Below are 22,695 nucleotides of genomic sequence, written 5' to 3'. Positions count from 1 at the left end.
TTTTATCGTGAAAGGGTTAGGGTTTTGTCAAGTACTTTTTTAGCATAAATGAGATGATCATGTGGTTTTTTTCTCTTTCATTTTTTTATTGTGTATTACGTTGATTGATTTTTTTTTATGATTAATCATCATTGCCTTCATGGGATAGATCCCACTTGGTCATGGTGTATAATCCTTTAATATACACTGACTTTGAGTTGCTACTATTTTTGTTGAGGGTTTTTCATCTATATCTGCAAGGATCTTCATCTGTAGTTCTCTTTCCTTATAGTGCCTTTATCTGGCTTTGGTATCAGGGTAGTGTTGGCCTCACAGAATGAGTTAGGAACTCTTCTTTCCTCTTCATTTTTTGGAAGAGTTTGAGAAGGAACGGTGTTGATTTTTCTTTAAATATTTGGTAGAATTCACCAGTGAAGGCATCTGGTTCTGGGCTCTTCTTTGTCAGGAGGTTTTTGATTACTGATTCCATCTCTTTGTCATGAGATGGAATATGAGATAATAGTCTCTCTATTTTGGTTTTCTATCTCTTCTGTGTCCGTTTTGTTGGCTTGTGTATTTCTAAGAATTTTTCTATTTTACCTAGTTTATCCAATTTGTTGGTGTATTGTTGTTCATAATATTCTCTTATAACCCTTTTTATTTCTGTTAAGTCCATAGCAATGTCTGCTCTTTCATTTCTGATTTTAGTTATTTGAGTCTTCTCGCGTTTTTTCCTGTCAATCTAAGTTTCATCAATTTTGTTGATCTTTTCAAAGAACCAACTTTTGGTTTTATCGCTTCTGTTGTTTTTCTCTGTGTATTTGTCTCTGCTCTGACCTTTATTATTTCATTCCATCTGCTAGCTTTTGGTTTAGTTTGGTCTTATTTTTCTAATGTCACAAAGTTAAACATTAGGTTATTGATTTTAGATCTTTTTAAATGTAGACATTTGCTGCTATAAATGTTCTGCGATTGTTGAGTACTTCCTATTACTCTTAGAACAGAATTCAAACTCCTCACTATGGTTTACAGATCCCTACATGCACTGATCCTGACCAGTTCTCTGACGCTGTCTCCTTCCACTCTTCTCTTGGTTTGCCCAGGAATTGTTTTTATTTCCTGACTTACTAATTAACTTAATGCTTTAGTGTAGTAACATTAAATAGGTGAGTGACTGATTAACTTAATTCCTTAGTGAAATAACAATAACGTACCTTTTGATAGCGTGTGGAACCATTGCTGTGTATCTTCGTGAAAAGTTTAAACATACATGGGAAAAGATTGAACGTAAATGTTCATAGCAACATTATTCATAGTAGCCAAAGGGTGGAGACAACTCAGATATCCACCATCTGATGAATGAGTAAACGAAATGTGGTCCATCCACACAGTGGCATGTTATTCAGTCATAAAAAAGGGATGAAGTTGTGATGCACGCTGTAACGTAGGTGAAACTCGAAGACCTTCCACGAAGTGAAAGAAGCCAGACACAGAAGGTCACATGATACTTTATGATTCCATTTATATGAAATATCCAGAGTAGGCAAGTTCATAGAGACAGAAAGCAGGTTAGTGTTTACCAGGACACGGGCGAAAAGCAGGAGGACAACCGTCACTTTAGTGGTGATGGGTCACAATGTTGTGAACGTACTCAGTGTCACTAAATGTAAATTTTATGTTACGTATATTTCACCACAATAAAAAAAATCAATTCAGTTTAAAAAATATATTTTTTTCTGTGCAAACAGAAAAAAATCTCATTTTCAAATAATGTTTTTTTATCGGTTATTGAAAAACAAACCACATAGTTCAAAGACCAAAGTTTAAAATGAAAGATAAGTAAAATGATGAAGACTCACTCTTTTACATTACGTCGCATCCAGTGTCAGAGTGCTTGATATCAAATGGATTTTAAAGATCCGACTGTTTTATTTATTGTTTATTTCAGAGGAATATGCTGGTGGCTTGAACTCCAAAGGGTTTATCTCAACAGATAAATGAAATCTGGTGGTAGGCAGTGCAGAGGATGTAGAGCAGGGATCAGTAAACTACTGCTCTTCCTATGGGAATACAGTCCTAGCCATTCATGTACATATTGTCTATGGCTCCTTTTCCTTGCAATAGCAGAGTTGAGTGGTTGCAAACCTTCCCAGGAAAAGTTTGCCCACCCTCAGTTTAGATACTCCATTTCGTATTTGACATCACTGAGGATTCAAGCCTCCTCTACAGTGTACTCCAGCGTCCTCAGTAACAAACTTTTATCTCCATGGCTGGCCAAAAAAAACAACCCGGGCACATTTAGGTAAGGATATCTCCATGAATAAGAATTACACAGTTTGTTCCTCCCAGCTGGATTATAACTTGCCTGAGGCTAAGAACCATACTTTATATTTACTTATATTCTTTATACTTTGCATTTAGCAAAGTAAGAAATAGTTTTATTAGGTCTATAAAAAAATCAGAAGAAAATACTCAGGGACACTTTTGATACTCTCTGTCTTCATTTCTCAGAAATAAATTACTGATATTATTTCTTTACATGTTCCTTTGTTATCCATAATCAACAAATTCCACTTGGAAAGAAAAAGGAACAGTGCTATTCTAGCATGTCAAATAAAATGTAATCATGTCTTCTTGCCCCTCCTTCATCATCATTATCGTCATCATTATTATTATTTTAAATAAAACCAAGGATACTTCAAATGCCAAAAAAAAAAAGAATAGAAGCTTTCTTTTAATGTGTGTGTCCCTTGTAACTAGGGGCAGGCAGGGCAAGAGAAAGGGGAGGAGGTGAAAAAACAAATGTAAATCATAATTGCATATCAATACCCTCATCTAAATTAGAAGAGGATCTATGTATAAAATAAATAAGACACACGGATATAATGTGCCACACAGGGAATATAGCCTATATTTTATTATAACTATAAATGGAATACAACCTTAAAAAATTGTGAATCACTACATTGTTACACCTGAAATTTATATAATTCTGTACATCAACTATACCTCAATAAACAAATAAATTAGAAGAGGGAAAAAAAATCCAACTATTTTGTTTATTGGCAGACTTCTTTAGTACATCTGGAATTCATACATTGAGTGTTACCATAGATATTTTTGTTTAACCAGTTTAGATTAACAAGATAAACCTTACACTCCAGGACTATATCCTTGCCTCAGTTAAGATTGCAAAATGCTGTTTATTAATATATTTTTTTAATGAAAGAACATAGCTAGAAATAGATTTATCAGGTTTTAAATTTGTTGAACAGTTATTCAACATGGGGTTTTTTGATTGGTAGTGGTTGTGAAAGAGCACAGAAAGCGATGGATTGATTTGTACTTTACTTGAAAGAAATATAAAAGTCAAAGATAAAATATATTACTGAAAATTATTAGCAAACGTCTAAATTGTAAGTTTATCTTCCTGAACGAATTGTTAATTGAGTTGCATGTGCCAAAGCATGGTCATCGACAAGTGAAAAGGCTCACATTTCCAATTCTGTTGGAGTTTCCAAAGTGATCTGTCACATAGTGTGACACCTGCTGTATTATTTTCTTATGTGAACCCTCTGATGGAAACACAAGGCATTAGTGAGATCTTAAACATGGAAGCCCAGACAGAAAGCATAATTAGTTCATTTACAACGGGTTCTTCCCTACTCTACTTATCTGACACTCATCTAGTTCTACCATATAGACCTTACAAAGAACATTTAAAAAATAAATTTAAAGAGCCATATGTTCTTTTTCACTGCAATAGCATGCAAGAGCCTGTTTAATCTTGGGGCAAGAGAGGTTGAATTTGTGAAGCTCTGTTTGTGTTTAAGTTAGGTCAAGCTGTATTGTATATGTTAGCTAATTAAGTAGAATTTACTGGTCTGTACAAAATTTGAACTAGCAGTCCTTCACACCATAGTATATTTTTTGCTCTAAGCAATATTGTTGGAATATTGGAAGGAGCATAGCTTAATTTTTTTAAAAGAGCAGACGGACAAATCGGGCCTAAATCTAGATTCAAGCACCCGATGGTTGTTTAAATGAAAAACTGTTTATAGATTTGTACAGATGTCTTCATTTTTTAAAAATAATTTATCTTGTATTCAAATTGTTGAATAATTTATATTACAGTAAATTTGGTTGAAAAAAATGAGGAAAGAAATCAATTTTTAAAAATATACTCACGTTGAAATCAAACAAGCCAGCCAAACGCAGTACGAACCAAGGAACCCTGTAGTTTGGTTTGCTTTCCAGAATATGAATACCCAATGGTGATTTAAATGAAAAACTGTTTATAGATTTGAACAGACGTCTTCATCTGTAAAACCTGTGCTGTGAAGGATTATTATGACATTCCAAAAGTGGGTAGTAAGAGGCCGGCCCCCTGTAGGTGTTTGGTGTGGGGTGTCTGTGATAATGTTGATGATAATTTGGATGACTTTCTACAAAAAAAATTCATGGGCTTCTGTTGTTAGCAGATCTCTAAATGTTCATGTAATTTTCTCCATCCCTCTGAGTGGTTTTAGGGGGAAGGTGTGGGTAAAAATGTAAGATAAAGATGCCTAATTTGGTAAAATGATAGGAATGCGATTTAATCGTTCCCTGGATCCAATTTGCCTAACAGTCAGTTTCTGAAATTGACACCAAAGCAGCTTTTGTTGGAAGATGTGATTGACCCCCTGAAGGTCCTCTCCTTTTCTGGCTTCTTTGGTAATTCACTATAAATCAGTTGTTGCTAAGTGTGGATTTTTAACTAAGATTACACTTGGCGGATAATAACTTAAGTAAGATCCCTTTTTGACGAGCCCATGGGCTGCTGATTCAGATTGAATAGAGAGGGCTAAATTTTTGTTTCATTCTCATTCTGAGGTTATAGCCAATGACCTTCAAGGCTTGTATTGATAAATCTGAGCAGCCCTTGCTTTTTCTCCCAGAGTCAAATTAACATAACGTAAAGTAAGTGCCTGCAGACGAAACTGTTACTTTCCCCCAGCTGTTTGCACCTGTACTGTCACCAGCCAGAGGTGGAGGGATAAGGGACAAACGCATTGTGGGTATAATCTCATCTCAGTGACTGGACAGTTTGCCACTTAACAAACTTTGGGGAATGCTTAGGGTTTTCCAGTTTCTTTCACAGACATGCATTCGTTTCATCGTTTATATTTATTGGGCACCAGCTGTGTGCCCAGAACTCTTGTAAGTATCATCAGTACAGTGGTGAACAAAACCTATGACATCTCTGCCCTTGTGGAGCCTGTATTTCAGGGAGGGATTTAATTGGTTGTGCTCAAGGCTTAGCACCTGCAACAAGGAAGCCCCCCAGTAGTGCAGCCTCTGTAAGACAGCGGGTCCCCTCTGTTCTGTAACCGTGCACGTGGTGCAGCTGGTGGAGCAGCTGTGCTGCAGGTGTCCTTCAGAGGCCCAGCGTCTGGCCCCTGCTGCTTTGCCAGCCTTTGGGTAGCTTCCTCATCGGTCCTCCTCACCCATAGGATCCAGACTGGGCTGCTGCTACATGCAGCTCCAGCCCCAGTGAAGGGGACTCTGGAGTAATTTGTCCCTAAAGTGGAGGTGACACAGATGCCACCCCATCCCTTCTGCTCATCCTCCCGGGCCCCCTCGACTCTGATTTGGACGTATCACACTTGGCTACAAAGGAGGCTGGGAAATGTAGCCGCTTGCTGGACCAGCTTCAACACAAGGCAGGGGGGTGGGTTTGGGGAAGCCGAGTGGGCTGTACTGCTCCCACCACAGGGGAGAATGACAAGGAAGCACCCAAGTTAAATATATGAAACGTCAGATGGTGGCAAGTGCTGGGGAGGAAAGGAAAGCCGGGGGGCATTGGAGAGAGGTGACAGTTTTAAGGAGTTCGGCAGGGAAGCCTCACTGAGTAGGTGACACTTGAGGAAAGAGCTACAGCAGTGGAGGGGTGATGCTCGCAGCCCGGGGAGGGTGCTGCAGGCCGAGGCCATGGCAGGGAGGAGGGATTCATGGGGCGCAGGGCGGGTGCTGGGAAGAGGGTGGGTCGGGGTGGTGGAGAGCTCGTTTTTGGATATGCTGGGCTTAGGTGCTTCCCCATCCACGTGGAGACGTCCAGCTGGCCGTTGGGTTTGTGACTCTGGAGTTGGGAAAGCAGCTTGGACTGGGAATGTAAAGTTCAGAGAAGTGACATGCAGCGTCTGACGTAATCCTGTTCTTTACTCTAAAGACCACTCTCATCTCCGTGGGGAGAGGCCGGCCAGTCCACAGGGAGGTCACGGGCTCCTGACCGCAGACCTGTCCGGGTGTGCAGGTGTGCATGGAAGCTCGTTCCGCCCTGAGAGAAGTTCTCATGGCCCCTCGCAGTGGATCTCGGTGCCACATATGAGCCCCTGTGTAATCGTCCCTGGGGAGGCTGAGGTTCAGGGAGGGGCCAGATGGATGGTGCCAACCAGTTCCGTCCTCCCTGTTTAGCACCCTCTGTGGAGAGTGGGCTCTGGGAAGAGGGAGCTTTTGTTCAGCAGGTTTTTAAACACAGCCTACTCAGGCGTGAGGTTGAACAAGCAGGAGGCTCGAGAGGAAGCAGAGCTGCAGTTACTAGTGGAGGGCGTCTGGGCGCTGCCCCTCCTGCCATCTCACCCTCGAATCCATTCCAGACTCAAGCCCCTCCCTAGAGTTTCCCCTCTGCCCAGCTCATCATGCAACACTGAGATCCACGCTGGGCCAGAGGCCCTCAAGTGGAACCAGCTTCCATGCACACCTGGACACCTGGACACGTGGACAGGTCTGTGATCAGGAGGCCCGTGGTCTCTCTGGGGCCCGGCCAGCTTCTCCCCACAGAGATGAGCCACATTCCGCTCGTCGTTACCTGACAGATGTTTTACCTGCATCCCTGGACAGGGTGGTCCACCAGAAAGGATCCGAAGGCCAGGTTCCGGTTCTCAAGCTGCCTGCATGTTGCTGTGTGACCTTGAGCAAGTCCCTCAAAGTCTGGGTTTTCTCCTCTATAAATAGAGGGTGGTCAACGGACTTCACCCCGTCGTCAGGAGGGTGGGGTCACCGGAGGTGCATGTCAGCGTCAGGTGGAGGAAAGGTCCACTCCGGCCTGAGCTCTTCCTCGGACTTTCCCGAAAGCAGTCGGAGCCCGGCAACAAATCCCCCCAACACACACGTCTCCCCAGCCACGTTCCGAAGCTCTCTAGAGGCTGAGGTGCAAGGAGGGCGTCTCAGCTACTCGGATTCACTCACCTTGTCCCACTCCAAAGGGGGGGGCAGGCCTTATAGAAACACTTGCCAGGCCTTGCAAATGCCCCCCGTGCTCTCATCTGTTCAGATCCGCACTTAGCCTTGTAGGACTGAGACGTCTTAGTCACTACAGACACTCATACATCATCGTCCAGTTGAGCCGAGCCCACTGAAATGTTCAGTGTGAAACAGAACCCACGTACAGTGTGTCCTGTAACATAAAATTTAAGCGAAGGAACAGCTCTCACTCTGAAGTAACTTGCCAAAGGGTAGTGCTGAGATCAGGGAGGAATCTGATAATTGGTGAGGGTAAGATGTGCCTTTGTGTTCCAGAAAAGTTAGAACTTTCCAGAGAATACGGGTAGTCCTATTCCTGGTTCCTTGGAAGTACCCTCAGGATCCTAGCAAGATGAGGGTGAGATGCCTTGTAGGCATCGAGGTGCTTGGCCAGGGAATTGAGTTAGAGCCGTGGGTGGAAAGAATCTTGAATCTTAGTATCATGGCAGCAATGACAGGTCAGAGAAGCAATCTGTTTTGGTTTGTAGTCAATAAGTCCTTTTCTGAGCCAGAACTTAGTAGGGTAGAAGCCATTTCATACAGCTGGTACCGCTCCCTCCCCTCTGTTTTTACTGCTCAAGTCAAAAGAATGATAAGAAAATAGGCTTTTATCAGGAACTGATGTGAATGAGTTTCTGGGGGTGGTTCTAAAACTAGTGATATTCGGCCCAAGCTCTCACAGCTTCTGTAGTTATGTCTGCATTGCTGATGTGACAAACTTGAGAATGATGAACCCATTTCCCATTAAAAAAAAAAAAAAAAAAAGATGGTGTTTGCTGTCAGGGTTGTCATAAACTTGTCCACATAAACAAGAATAAAGAATGTGGCTTTCGGAGCATGCTTCCCATGGGGACTCCTGGGAGGGGTGTTTGCATTAACAAGATGCCTTTTCGTATATAGGTGTCAAAAACTGAGAGGTGAAATGTCTGTATTTTCTTGTTCGTCTTCAGATGCTCCTGCCTGGGAAATGCATAGAGAAGTAGCTTATTTGGTGTAATTATGTTTAAAATGGATGTTATTACGACCACTCAGTAGCACTGATATCACAGTATTCGTGCGCTTCCTTGGAAAGATACGTGTTACCAAGACTTTTCTGATTGGCTTGGGGAAAATAAGCCCTGAGTCACAAACCACCAAATGAAAAATATGATACCCATTTGAGGGCATTTCAGCTGATTTATGTTAGAAACAGTTCCTTTTCTGTGAAGGCAAGGAAGTTGACTAATCCATTTTAGAAAGGTTTTAAACAATAAGAACCCAGAAGACTCTAATCTTGTTCTACTTTAACCTGGTTCCTCGTAGGGTTTTTCTGAATATCTAATACTCCATTGATCAATGAGTTTAACTTAATCCTTACATCGTAGTTAGGAACTTTATCTTCGACTCAAATAATGTATTCAGTCTCATTTTGATAACAGTTCTGCTAAAGCCTGGTATTGACTAGAGCTTGGTTATTTGGCGGAAAGTTTCAGCTAAGGGGCCTGATCTCACTCTGAACTAAACCACTTTCTCACAAACATAAATCAACTTCACCATTTGGTCGCAACAGGTAATACTTAATGTTTCCCAAGCGTAGCCCACGATTTTACTTGCATTCGATATAAATTGCTATTCGTGTATTTACTTACCAGTGTTTGCACAGCTGTGCTTGTGTTCATACGTCCTCTTGTGAATTTGTCCACTGACAGAGGCTGTTTCAGGTTTAGATTTCATCTCTATCAGGTCAGAGGTGTAATCTATTTAACTTGCTGTGTGATGAACATCTAACGTGTGCGATTTGATTATGACACTATGTCTACATAGCTAGAAGCGCTATTTGTTTATGAATATTAAAACATGTTTACAAACAGATATCCTTCAAAATGTATGATTGGATTAAGATTCTTATTCATCCAGGTCCAAGGTATATGGTTTATGTGCCTTTCCCAGTGGCAATAAGAAACGTGTATGAGGGTGGCCCAGAATCACTGAGTGTAGATACACCAAGATTCAACATTCCAAAACGATCGCTCCTGCGGTCGTATTTTTATGATTCAATAATATCAACCCTGAAGTTTCTCTCTGGCTCTAGCCGCAGGGGTCGTACAGTGGAAACCAGGCTTCAGGGGTTGGGATGGGGGTGGGGCCTGTGCACTCATGGGTGGGGAGAAAGTACCAGGTGGCCTTTTGTGCCGTGTGCAGCACAGATGCAGACACCAGCCTGTCACCTCTAGGGCTGCCAAGTCCATTACCATCACCGTGAGCCACAGGGGCAATCGGCCCTCAAGATGTGCTTCGTCCAAACTGAGAAGTGCTGTCCATCTGAGATCACAACAGTGTTCGGGTTTTTTCTCCAAAACTTAGGTGTTGTTCAGTAATTTAACAGCTAAGGCGTTAAAAAATGTTCACTGTCTCAGAAATTGGGGGCCTGCTGTGAGGTTATGAATGATCCAAGTCCTGGTTTTCCCCTAAAGTGGACCCCCAAAGCATACTTTAGTTCAGCCTGCTTAAAACTGTAGAAGGTCTAATTCCAATTAAAGGGCGCATATCGAGTGCTTGCTCTGCGGCCCACACTGCCAAGTGCTGGGGAGGAAGAACAAGATGACAGATTCCCGACTCGCAGATGGTTCTGGTCCAACGGGCCCGACAGCACACGTGTCGGGGCTGCTCGTGGTTGGTGTCAGGGGAACAGAGGAGAGTCGCAGGGAGAGGTGCGGTATTCAAGCGATCTCCCGGGCGGAGGGAGAGTCTGAGCCCTCTAGAACACCTCCCCCTGGTCTCATTGATGTTGCATGAAGGCCACTGCTGCAGGGGACCCCGAGTTCAGTGTGAGCACCTGAGTCCCTTGGGTGGTCGAGATGTGCTGATTCCATCCCCGTGGTTTTCAGGTACCAGCAAGGTCAACCTGGTGAGGATCCCGTCCACGGCCTCCAGCCCGCGGGACACGGCCCTGGCTGCCGTGATCTGCAGCGCCCTGGCCACCGTCCTGCTGGCCCTGCTCATCCTCTGCGTCATATACTGTAAGCGGCAGTTTATGGAGAAGAAACCCAGCTGTGAGTTCTGAGCCCTTTCTGTGTCTTAGCATCTTGGTGAGGGTGTTGGTCATCACTGCCATCCGGGTGTTCGACGAGAACCTAAGAGGAGAGTCAGGTTGCAGCCAAAGGGACAGAGAGAGCACGTGGAAACAGGCGTCCCAGGGGCCTGCTCCCCAAGAGGCCTCCTGCCAAAAGGGCTGAGGGCGCGGCCACTGGGCAGCATCACTTCCCGGGGACCTGAGGAGGCAGGGGTACCCCCGCCCCTCGGCAGAAACACAGCTCGTCTGAGTTCTGGCCACGCAAGTACCTTACATCTCGAGCTGTCTTGACTGATTGTTTCATATCTTTGCTTCCGTGTAAGAAGTATTTTTAGATGTGAACAACAGCTCTCCTTTCCTTTATAACTGCAAAAGCCGGGGTAGTTCTGGTTGCACTGGGATGTTTGTGGGCTCCTCCTGGGGAAGCTGTCTTGCTGACCGAGCTCTCGGCCTCCGCAGGGTCCCTGAGGGCACAGGACCTGCAGTACAACGGTTCTGAACTGTCCTGTTTCGACAGACCTCGGCTCAGCGGCCCTGCGCCCCACGCCTGTTGTCAGTGCCACCGGGACTCGGCCCAGACCTGCGGTAAGTTCAGTGCTTGGGGGCCACTAGGAATGCAGGCCCTGAAGCTGCAAAGAACTGCTCCCACTCAGTTTTCCAGTTAAAGCTAATCTAGTTCAGTCGTTCTCCCCCCATCCCCTGATGTTTTGGGTGTTTTGTGTCTCTTAAGTATTTAACAGAAAAGAAGCATCTCATTAAAATTCTAGAATTTCTCAGTAACTTTTTAAGCAAGTTTGCCTTTATTTGGGGGTGAATTGATTTAAAATAATATGAGCCTTTTGTAGAGCAGGGGATCCATCTCCTTTCTTGTCTGGTGGATTCCACCTGAACCTGCATGTAAGTGTCTTAGTGTGTTTTGGGATATCTTAAAGAAGAGGGAGGAGGGAGACCTATTGCAGGGTTTTCCACAAACCATAATTGCCTCTGGGGTTATTGACAGAAGTGAAAGTTCAGGGAAGTCCAGGCAGACCCCGGAGATACTGTGGGTTCGGTTCCAGACCACTGCAATAAAGTGAATATTGCAATAAAGCGAGTCACGTGATATTTTGGGCTTTCCCAGTGCATATAGCGGTTATGTTTGCACTGTACCGAAGTCTGTTAAGTGTGCAACAGCATTATGTCTAAAAAAATAATGTATACATCTTAATTTAAAAATACTTTATTGCTGAAAAATGCTAACCGTCATCTGAGCCTTCAGCGAGTACAGTAGTAACATCAGAGATCCCTGATCACAGATCAGCAGAACAAATATAATAATAATGAAAAATTCGAAATATCGTGAGAATTACCAAAATGGGACACAGACACAAAGTGAGGAGATGCTGCAGGAAAAATGCTGTCCACAGACCTGCTCGACGCAAGGTGGCCACAAACCTTCACTTTGGGAAAAAGCAATAACTGTGAGGCACGACACAGCCGCGTCTGCCTGTGATTCAGATGGACTTGGTTTCTAACGTGGGCAAAAACGGGCAAAGGTCACACCAGCTGGCACACTTCCTGCCCCTGTCCCCACAAACTCATCTCCTCTGCAAAGTAAAAATCGACGCGGCCGCAGCCCTTCCGGAAGCCTGCCCGCCGCCTGCCCCATCCACCCCTCACAGGTCCCCCGGCACCTGTGGTTGCAATAGTGCAGCAGCATTTTGTCTCCTGTAACCTTCCTTGAAGTGAAACGTTTCCCAATTCAATTGCTTATTGTCTCAGAACTGTCCGATCTTTCTTTTCAAGAAATTGCAGGGTTCAGCTTTTCAGTCTAATATTTAATATGTGGGATAAGGCATCTTCAACGTAATTATTTCTCTACTGGCCACTACTGTCTTCTGCTTTAGGGTTAAGAATAAAACATGGGATTGCCATAGCATGCGTGGATCTGGTTTTGCCTTTGCCTGCAGAGATCGTAGACTCGGCTCCTGACAGCACCGATGCCTTGGTGATTCTCAAGGCGGCCCAAGCACCACATTTTCTAGATGCTGCGCCAGGCACTGCCCCTAGATCAGAGTTAGCAAACAGGATTGCTTGAGAGAGACAGTTGGGTTTACATGTGATCAAGTACAGCTTTGTGCAAACTCTGCCTCATCGTCACTTCTATCTGAAAAGAAAGATTAAATACGTGGATGGCTTTGTTGCACGTTTTTGAAATAGAACGCGGAGACTGGACAGCGTCCGCCCCCGCTGTCACCCGCCCAGGCTCAGTGTCGCTCATCATATAAATTGCTTCTTCCTTAGTGACAGTGCCCATTTTCTTTTCACTTTTATTTTGACATAATTTCAGACTTACAAAAATGTTGAAAGAATAGGACAAAGAATTCCCACATACCCTGTCCCTAGATTCCCCCAGTATTAACATTTTATCTCATGTCCACATTTGCTTTATCATTTTTATCTCTTTCTAAGTATGGTGGGTGTACACAGTCGACCCTTGAACAGCTCGGGGGTTAGGGGCACCCACTCTCCGCCCAGTCAAAAATCAACTTGTAACTTACAGTTGACCCTCTGTATCTGCGGCTTCTCTGTGTTCACGGTTTCTCCGTATCCGTGGTCCTACATCCTCGGAACCAAATACCCGCTGATCGTGTGGCACTGTAGTATTTACTGTTGAGGAAAATCTTCCAGTACGTGCACCCACACAGTGCAAATCCATGTTGTTCAAGGGCCAACTGTGTGCTTTACATAGACATGTACACAGTTTTTAAATTTCCATTTAAAAATCAGTTGCAGGGAGTTCACTGGTGGCCTAGTGGTTAGGATTCTGGGCTTTCACTGCTGTGGCCTGGGTTCAGTCCCTAGTTGGCGAACTGAGATCCCACAAGCTGTGCAGTGCAGCCAAAAAAAGAGAAAAATCTGTTGCAGATAAGGTGTCCCTTTACTTCAGCGCTTGTTTCCTAAGGACAAGAATGTTCTCTTACACAACAGCGTGATTAATGCTAATTTCCTAATTTTGTCTGTATGTTTTACTATATCTATAGTTTTATAAAATCAGAGTTACATATGTCTGTATATGTAGAGAGAGAAGTCTAGAAGGCTGCTCAGAAATGTGGACAGTGTCTTGCAGCTTATGGAATTAAGGAAGATTCATTTTTTAATTTCTGATCTAATCGCTCTATTTTTAAAGTTTTTTTCTTCAGTGAATGTGTATTATCTTTGTAACCAAAAGTACATACCGCTTCAGTGAACATAATAGTTTGCAAAGCTGTGTGCACATAGGTGGTTACTCTTTACGATACATTCCTAGCAGTAAAAAAACAAAAAGCTGTGTGCGTGTGGAGTTAAAGGGTTTAGACGTTTATGTTCTGCACTGCATGGCTAGCCCGCTCTGCAGAAACCCTGTGCTCTTTCCGCCCTCGTCAGCCATAGGTGAAAGTCTCATTTCACGTACCGTCTCCTCATTCCTCTTCATCCTTATTTTCATTGTAGTAAAATAGACATCACCTTAAATTTACCGTTTTAGCCGTTTCTCAGTGTACAGTTGGGGGTCATTAAGCACGTTCACATCGTTGTGCCACCATCACCACCATCCCCAGAGCTTCTCCACGACCCGAAACTGAAACCCTGGCCCCTTTAAACACTCACCCCCTATTCTTCCTGCCCTCCAGCCCCTGGGACCCACCATCCTACTCTCTGTCTCCAGGAATCTGACTCTTCCGGGTCCTTCATAGAAGTGGTCCATCATTTTTAAGATAAGAAAAAAGAGAAAAAATTAAACCTCATAACCCCTTTCCCCCTGAAAGTCACCCAAAGGGGAATAGCTAAATTTTCGAGAGCAGTGTTGAACTGGTATAAACAAGCACAGCGCCTCACAGCCCTGCCGGCTTTCCTAGGGCCCGTGCATCTCATCCCATCCCCGTGCTGTGACGGGGCCTGCAGCGTCGGCCGGGAGACTCCTGCTTGTAGGGTGCACTCCAAGGACATTCTTCAGGACAGGTAAATGGGTGTTTTTAATCTATATAATTTCGTGTTCCCGCGTGCAAATATACAGGCTACTCATGTACCAATTTTCATGGGAAACTATGGGACATCACGCTTTTAGTATCATTAATAACATTCTAGACGTTGTAGGAGGTGGGAACTTTGGCAAGAATTAGGTAAGTGTCTCAGGGTTACTGATAGCCAGTGTAACATTCTTTATTCTTTATGTTCCACTAATTTTGTTTTTCTCTTATATTCATGATTTGTGACACTTCCATCATTTGTAAGTAATTTTTAGCATGTCACATACTCAGAGAATTTTAGAACAGCAATCAAAGGAACTCAATTAAGACCCAGGAAACTGCCTATTTTAGACATCGGATTAAGTTTATATTGGTTAGAAGTAGGTATAAAAATTCGGTTTTAAAGTAAACGTAGTAATTTAACTTACTGTATTGAAGCAAGTTTATAACAAAGGAAGCATGAGAATTCTGACTCAATAACTTGTTGTTTATTTCATCTAGAAAACTGAAAAGCATAGCTGGAATGTTGCTTTGTAGTAGGTTTTTCTCCCAGTAGAGTACTTACAGCTCTTTGGAACATGTGTCCAGAAACACAGGTCCAGCGGGGGAAGCAGTGCCGACTTTCTTTGGGTCCCTTTCGAGGTCCATCTGTGGCGAGTTTTCGGACGCCTGGCCTCTGATGCAAAATCCCAGCTGTGGTGACGACATCTCTTCTTGCGATTCTTATCCTGAGCTCCCTGGAGAAGACGTTCACTCTCTCAATCCAGAGAGTGCAAGTTCAGCATCCTTGGACTCAAACAGTAGTCGGGGTCTGGTTGGTGGAGCAGTTCCAATTCAAGCTCACCCTGAAAACTTTACAGAAACTACTGATTTATCGAGACTCAACAACTCAGTGCCAGAACCAGCGCTAACTCAGGACGCGCTCACTGCCAGAAATCAGCTGGCTCAGGAGAGAGGAGATGTCCGTCACCTGGCCACTCAGCCGTCACCCCAGGTAAGGCAGCGATGGATTCGGTGTGGGCACAGCAGTGACTTAAGGAAGCCCAGAGGGAACAGGACTCTGTCCCCCATTAAATGTGGGGGAACCTGGGGAGAAGCTCTTTCCATCCTTCATAACTTCTTGTATGTTATAGGAGAATATATTTAAATTAAATTTCAGGAGTCTTTTTTTTTTTAACTAACAGCTTATCTCTAAGGCCATCCAGGGCAGCCGCATTCTTTTCTCCTCTTGTCACTCCAGCTACCCAGCACCACACCCCAGCACCATCCTGGCTGAGAGATGAATTAGTTATGGGAGCATCTTGGAAGCAGTTCCTCACCTTTGTCTTCCCCTGTGATGTTCTTATGCCCAATACCTACATGCTGTCCATTCACGGTCAAGTTAATGAGAATTTAGGTCCCCTACGGTTACCCTTTTCCCTCCTCTCTCTTTCACTGTGGTTCTTCTAGATCGCTTTGCTTTGACTGATTGATCAGTTTGGTTGGAAATTGATTGTTGGTTGTGATCTGGCACCAAATACAGCAGAAGATCCTTCCAGATGGAAGGGTCTGAAATCAGGTTTTGGGGTGGGGCAGGTGGTGACTGAAGGGAGATGGGCTCTGACCCCGGGGGCACCTGGGCCCTGTCCCTGCTTTCTCGTCCAGGTGAGGAGGTGGCCTTTGCTGAATTTGGCTTAACGTGTATAAGCATTCCCTGAATGTGAGCACATACATTGTTGGTGTGAGTCCTTCTGGGAGAACGATGCCGGCCTTGAGTATGAAAGGGCAGAATCGCAGCAACAGGGGCTCCCAGGCCCCGCAAGCCCTGTTCTGCACAGACAGGGCTGCTCTCATCCTTGGGTCCTTCCTGCCCCAGATCAGGGACGCGGCCGATGAGCCACAAGCACGCTGCACGCGCTCCTGGATAGCGCCTCTGTTTCCTTGAGACGTCCTGTCTTTGTCTAATAAAATCAGAAAGAGTCTAAAGTCAGTGTGGACGGAGATAGTTCCTTCTAAGAACACATATGTGGGTTTATGTGCATCTAAACCTGCAGTACTTTTTTTTTTTAACTGTGAAGAAAATCTATAAAGCATGTACAGGGAATTCTGTACTGAAAACACTTGTTGGCTTTGGAGAAAAAGCGATGTTGGTTTTCTCATAATAACGGAAATGAAGAAGAGATCCATGAAAGGAGGAAGATCAAACAAATGAGGCAGTTTAAAAAGCACAGACTGCGTACCTCTGTAGCTGGGAAAGCTCACTCACTGACCTTGTTCTTTGGGGCCAGCCTCTGATTTTCACACTGTTCATGAGGATAATAAGAAAAGACTTAAGAGTTGGCCTAGGTGCATATAGGTCTCAGCATGGACGTGGCCCACAGACCTTTGGACAGAGAACCCCCAGCAGCCCAGAGCAGCTAACAAGCCCCGAGAACGGATGAGAGGAGGACGCAGAAGACAGGATACGGGGCCCTTTGGCAGCTAATCCCAACATCCCAATCGGAAGCCTTGCCGCGCACTCTAAAATGAACATCTTAGGACACTTAATATTTAATCTGAGTCACGTTTTCATTACAAAATGCTGAAGTTTCTTTTCCATCAAGTCACTTCGTTCTGATGATAAACTTGCTTGTGTTACCTTCACGAATTATCTGTTACACCTTCTCGTGTATCTACTGTCAGAAGAAAGTCTGAGTGGCTGCGCTGACGGTGCTACCATCGCACTAGCTACAGTTCTTCCGAGTATTGTCAGTAAATAGAATTACTGCTTGTCTTAATTTTGTAGCTTGTCCCCAGTTTTGTGGTGTAAATTCTAAAACTAAGGAATAAAGCATCTCGAAGCCAAGTCATGTCAGAAGCAACTCAGCCTGCCCTTTTTCCTGTCTATGTTATCGAGGAGGTGGAGGTAGGGTGGATGAGCCCTTTTGTCCCAGCTACATGGATGCAAAATTGTAGAAATGTAGTTTAGTTTGTAAGATTGGTGCATCATGACATGAATTCTTTTCAGAGAGAGTTGTCAAGGTAATCATGATTACATAAAGATACCTTCAACTCAAAGTCTGATGGAAAGTTATAATTACATATAAGATGAATGAGGAAATGTTACATTCAGGTTGCTCCATGTAATTTATTTATTCATTTCTGAGGTAGTTCTCAGTGGCTAAGGACATCACCAGATATTTTTTTAATAAATTTATTTATTTTATTTATTTAGTTTTGGCTTCGTTAGATCTTGGTTGTTGCACGCGGGCTTTCTCTAGTTGCGGTGAGCGGGGCTACTCTTCCTTGCAGTGCGCGGGCTTCTCATTGCGGTGCCTTCTCTTGCTGCGGAGCATGGGTTCTAGGCACGCGGACTTCAGTAGTTGTGGCACACGGGCTCAGTAGTTGTGGCTTGTGGGCTCTAGAGCGCAGGCTCAGGAGTTGTGGCGCACGGGCTTAGTTGCTCCGCAACATGTGGGATCTTCCCGGACCAGGGCTCGAACCCGTGTCTCCTGCATTGGCAGGCGGATTCTCAACCACTGTGCCACCAGGGAAGCCCCACTCCATGTAATTTATTAATGAAAGGTTTTTATAGGCTTTCCAAGATGTGTTGTCTTATAACTATTAGATAATTTCGGCAAATCTAAATAAGACATCCTGAATTCAGGAAAGGGATTGTTAAAATGTAAATCATTTCCATTTTCTCCATATAGTTAAAAATAGCAGGGCTTCCCTGGCGGTGCAGTGGTTGAGAGTCCGCCTGCCGAGGCAGGGGACACGGGTTCGTGCCCCGGTCCGGGAAGATCCCACATGCCGCGGAGCGGCTGGGCCCGTGAGCCATGGCCGCTGAGCCTGCGCGTCCAGAGCCTGTGCTCCGCAGCGGGAGAGGCCACAACAGTGAGAGGCCCGCGTACAAAAAAAAAAAAAAAAATAGCAAATAATATTTTGAGCCCATTTTAAGCGAGAATCTTTTTTAAACTCTGAAAAACACTTCTCTTAGTCGTAGTTACTGAACTTACCTCTTGCAAAGAATTTGATTTAGGAAGCTTTCTATTAATGGACCAGAGGGCAGGACTCCTGGCTCCTCAAGTTCAAGTGCAGTGAGCTTGGCCCCTGATGTGGGCTCACTCCTAACTCAGGAGGGCACTGTTTTCCGTTCCGGGGGTGGATGAGGGCAGCTGTTACCAAAACAGCCCCGCCCCTTTTTAAACCATTATTTATTTCTATTTTATTTTCAATGAAACTTTAAATTCCTACCCAGGCACTCACTTGTATTTTAACCTCTATTTCACATGAATACAAGTTTCATTCACTTGTATTTTAACCTCTATTTCACGTGAATACAAGTTTCATTCACTTGTATTTTAACCTCTATTCACTCTTTTTTCCCCAGCTTTGTGGAGAGGTAATTGACATATAACGTAGCAGAAGTTAAAGGTGTACAGTGTGATGATTCGATTTATTGCCAAGTGCACCAAGGGACTTTTGTCTGTATTTGGTGTGAGGCTCGGATTTCTAATGTGTGATGCATTTGCTTCCAAAAATTTATTTTTACACGGTAGTCTTCCTGTGGGTAGTTTAATGCCACCCAGAGCCTGATAGTGATATGGTTCGGGATAAAGCAAATAGGAGTGAGAGCTGTCTTTAGTCTGTGTGATTCCATTTTAATCAAATGTTCCCTGAACACACCTCCCCAGAAGGGAACCAGGTCTAAGATACTGAGACAGCACTTGCTAAGGTATTTGGGAGAATGAAGCCAGCCTGTTTAATAACAGGAAAAGCTTTCTTTGGTGGTGTTTCTTAACCAACATTTTAAATGTCAACATGAAATAATGGAAGGAATGGTAGAAAAGATATGAGATGGCCTGGGTTCTAGTTTCTCAGTCTATCAGCATCTCTATTTTTTCCTTATTGGCCAGTTAAGTATAATTTTCCTCCCTGGTAGCATTAATATGGTTGTTATTATCATATCAGTTGATCAACATATATGATAAAGCTATCTTATTATTGAGAGAACCTCAGAAGTTTCTATTTCTAGATAATCTCCTTAGACCTTTGAAAAAAACTTTTTCTGTAAATGTGTCTGATAATGTCACTAATGCCAAATTAGTGGTAAGTTAATGAAGGGTTACGGCGTGAATGAAGGTTTCACTCACGTACAATAACATGCAGGTGACCCAAGCCTCACCCCCTCCCAAAGTGAGATCACTGTGCTTTTGTGATAAGGGACAGATCTAAAGGCTGCTCTCTCCCGAGGACGTTTGCCCTGTGACGTATGTGTGAATATTCCAGGGAAGTCATTATAAGAGAAGTCTCATTCCCAGACTCTTTCTAAACTTTCTCCAAGACTTCACAGAAGTTTTAAATTCAAAGACTAAGAATAGCATTAATTATTAACCATCTTTGTTCTTTTAAAGAATAGACTAAAGCATCCTAAAATCTTTACCTACAGTTGCTTTAAAGGAGTGCAACACAGAAACAAGCGTTAAATGTTTGACTGAGGTTGAAAATCAGCAAAAGAATTGTTCATTGATACAGTTTGTTTGGGGCACATTTTCATCTTTTAAGGTCTGCACATATGGAGTGACTGTGGGTTGTTAGGAAATCTTTGTTTTTATTCTCAGAGTACATGGGTACCTGATATTGGGACACCCTTACAGGAACTTCTTGTCCATATATTATAAAATTCATGTGCACAATTAGTAAAAGCTAAGCACTGTAAATGTTTACAGTCACAGTTTAGGGCTTTAATTTGTCAGGTGCTGTGTTCAAAGCTGTCCCTCTGTCACCGTTTCAGGAGGCCGAAAGGACTTGCTTCTTTCTGCAATGAAGTGTCGTATGGAGCCCAAAGGGCAGCCACTCCTCCGCTTATGGACTCAGCACCGTCTGGACCTCGCATGGCTTCTGGGGGAAGAAAGTAAATCTGAACCACACTGATGGCATTTTAAGCCTTTCAACCAGTTGCTTCTGAGCCAGACCAGCTGTAAGCTGAGACCTCAAGGAATACACTCCAAGCACTTCTGAGACTTTGCATCTTTCCTACACAAGAAGCTTCTACGCTACAGGCTGACTTCAGAGACTGACGGGCCAAGTTTGCAGCCACCGAGCTTAGGGGTATAACGAGAAACAGAAATGCATTCATGCTTCTTTTCATGGTGGAGGTGGTTTGCCAAGACTGAAGACCCAGAGTATACATTTTCATTTACATTTTCTTTCCAGAAATAATTTCATATATCCTACTAAAAGTCAGCGTCAGATGAGTTACCTTAGTTTTTAGGTAGCATGGGTTCAAAAGGGAGTGTTTTTATTTCCTGAAGATCATTTTTTCATCTTCTAAATAATTAGCACAGGAGGTTAGAATTGACTTCACATGGCCTGCCTGAGTCTTGGGTTCATTAGATGATGTTAACTGCCCTAACTGGGAATCAGAAGAGACCAAATCTTGCAGAATTGAGGCTTCTCGCCTCAGCCACGGTCTTGCGAACAGCGGCTGAATTAGTTAACAAGAGGGGCCTGAGTTAGGACATGTGCTTGGGAAAGGACTGCCCATCCCTCTGAGTTAAAAACCCCTTAGCGTGCGCATCCTAGATTAGCAGATTTATGTGAAAATCCATTGATGTGGAAGCATTTGTTACTTGTGTCCCTGGGACTGAGCTTAAAAGATGCAGAATTTCTCTTTTATAGAGAATCGGTTTTATAACGATCTTTTATTTGCATCGTATTTTATACTAAAGGCTTTAGAAATGACAACATATCAGGTTTCCCTGCTACTGAAGCATGCCACCAGGTGAGTAGTCTTAGGAGACTCTGCATATTAGGATCAGAAGGAAAAGCACAGCTTGTAGGCAGCGTTTAGGTGAGTGGATTATAACTGCCGTATAGGGCTCCCACCGATCTCCTAAACTGCTTCTTCACAGTAATTCCCACCGTAGCCCAACAGCGCTGGATTTAAGAGTCTGGTGCTTCTATGAAGGCGATCCATCCCCTACCACCTTGGTATTTACCTACTAGAATTAGCTCTAGAGCTGAGACAGAAATAACCCAGCTCAGTCATGAACCAGGGCATGGCTCGTTGGCTCATCTCTGCGCCCTGGAGAGGAATTATTTGAGCAGAATTTATTTTTTTCCTGCTTGAACGTACGTGATCAGCTCTGGCTGTTGTCTTTTAAGTGATTACTATTAGCTCTGTCCCATGTGCACTTAAAAAAGAAATAGACCTTTGAACATCCCTGTGTTAGAGAATGCTGAGATATTTTGTTTCCAAATCAGTCTTCTACCTGACATTTAAAGTGAGCATTAGAGGGTATTCCTGGGCAGTCCAGTGGTTAGGATTCAGCACTTTCACTGCCGAGGTCCTGGGTTCAATCCCTGGTCAGGGAATTAAGATCCCGCAAGCTGCATGATGCAGCCAAAAAAAAAAAAAAAAGAGTTTAAAGTGAGCATTAGAAATCTGCCTTTTCCAAGGACATTTTTATCTTCCCTCTTATTGCCCCGTGCATTGCTCTCTTGCAGTAGTGAGCTCTCACGAGGCCTTTTCCTCGTGCTGGGACTGTCCCTCCATCTGCCCCTCAGGATCCCTGTGCGGACATGAGCTCACGGTATGTCGTGCATGTGACCTCCGTTCCTTTGACTGAAATGGGAAATTAGAGGGTCTCATGGTAAGGCACAGCCTTTCCTGTCTACCTGGTGTCCAGTCATAGTTGATTGACTTTCTTTTTTCTCTTCCTTTTTTAGCCTAAACCAATGGTTCCTAAGCTCTGGTACTCACCAACTCTTCTGAGACTTGCCCTTAGGAAATATATGTAAAGTATTTAGGACCTGATCACAAGAGGTCCACGAAAATGCAAGTTTCACTCTAATCACATGTGTGCCGTTCGTAGTTTGTAATCTGATCACTTTTGTGGTGACAGAGGGGTGATCAAAGTAGGCCAGGGTTGTGCTCCTTTTTGTAACCTGAGTATATTTTCCACGTGTAGAGCCCTCTTTAACTTCAAAGGCAAAAACCCTTGCAGGAGAAAGCTAAGATGGATGGGAATGAGACTTTGGCCACAGATCCTGAAACATCACTTTTGATCAATAGAGAAACACTTAGGGTTAAAAAATTGATTTCATTTGATTCTGCATTTGAAAAATCCTGGATTATTTTGTTGTGGACCATTTTTAAAGTCTTTATTGAACTTGTTACAATATTGCTTCTGTTTTATGTTTTGGGTTTTTTTGACCCCAAGGCATGTGGGATCTTAGCTCCCTGACCAGGGATCGAACCCACACCTCCTGAATTGTAAGGCGAAGTCCAAACCACTGGACCGCCAGGGAAGTCCCGATCCTGGGTTATTTTTATCCAGAGGAAGACGGTTTACTACCATGTGCTACGGAAACATACAATGATGTTATAGTCTGCACTCTTTGTAAATGCTGTAGAGGACAATCCAGTTGGCA

The 22,695-nt window shown here is 43.7% G+C and overlaps 1 protein-coding gene across 2 annotated transcripts in view; it reads left to right on the top strand.

Annotated features, from left to right (window-relative positions):
- The window catches only part of TNFRSF19 (TNF receptor superfamily member 19), an 85,373-nt gene extending 65,180 nt beyond the window's left edge, over positions 1-20,193 (top strand). For both annotated transcript variants that reach the window (XM_022574501.3, XM_022574499.3), the window contains exons 6-10: positions 10,128-10,292; positions 10,772-10,897; positions 14,188-14,290; positions 14,887-15,292; positions 20,054-20,193. In XM_022574501.3, coding sequence (XP_022430209.1) covers positions 10,128-10,292; positions 10,772-10,897; positions 14,188-14,290; positions 14,887-15,292; positions 20,054-20,086 — 833 coding nt within the window. In that variant the 3' untranslated portion in view covers positions 20,087-20,193. The remainder of the gene's footprint in view (positions 1-10,127; positions 10,293-10,771; positions 10,898-14,187; positions 14,291-14,886; positions 15,293-20,053) is intronic.
- Positions 20,194-22,695: the final 2,502 nt, after the last annotated feature.

Source organism: Delphinapterus leucas, chromosome 18 (assembly GCF_059928025.1).
Source record: "Delphinapterus leucas isolate spDelLeu-1000000601 "Yukka" chromosome 18, BTC_Dleu_Yukka2, whole genome shotgun sequence".
NCBI classification, from domain to species: domain Eukaryota; kingdom Metazoa; phylum Chordata; class Mammalia; order Artiodactyla; family Monodontidae; genus Delphinapterus; species Delphinapterus leucas.
This window is presented reverse-complemented; position numbering and strand designations above follow the sequence as displayed.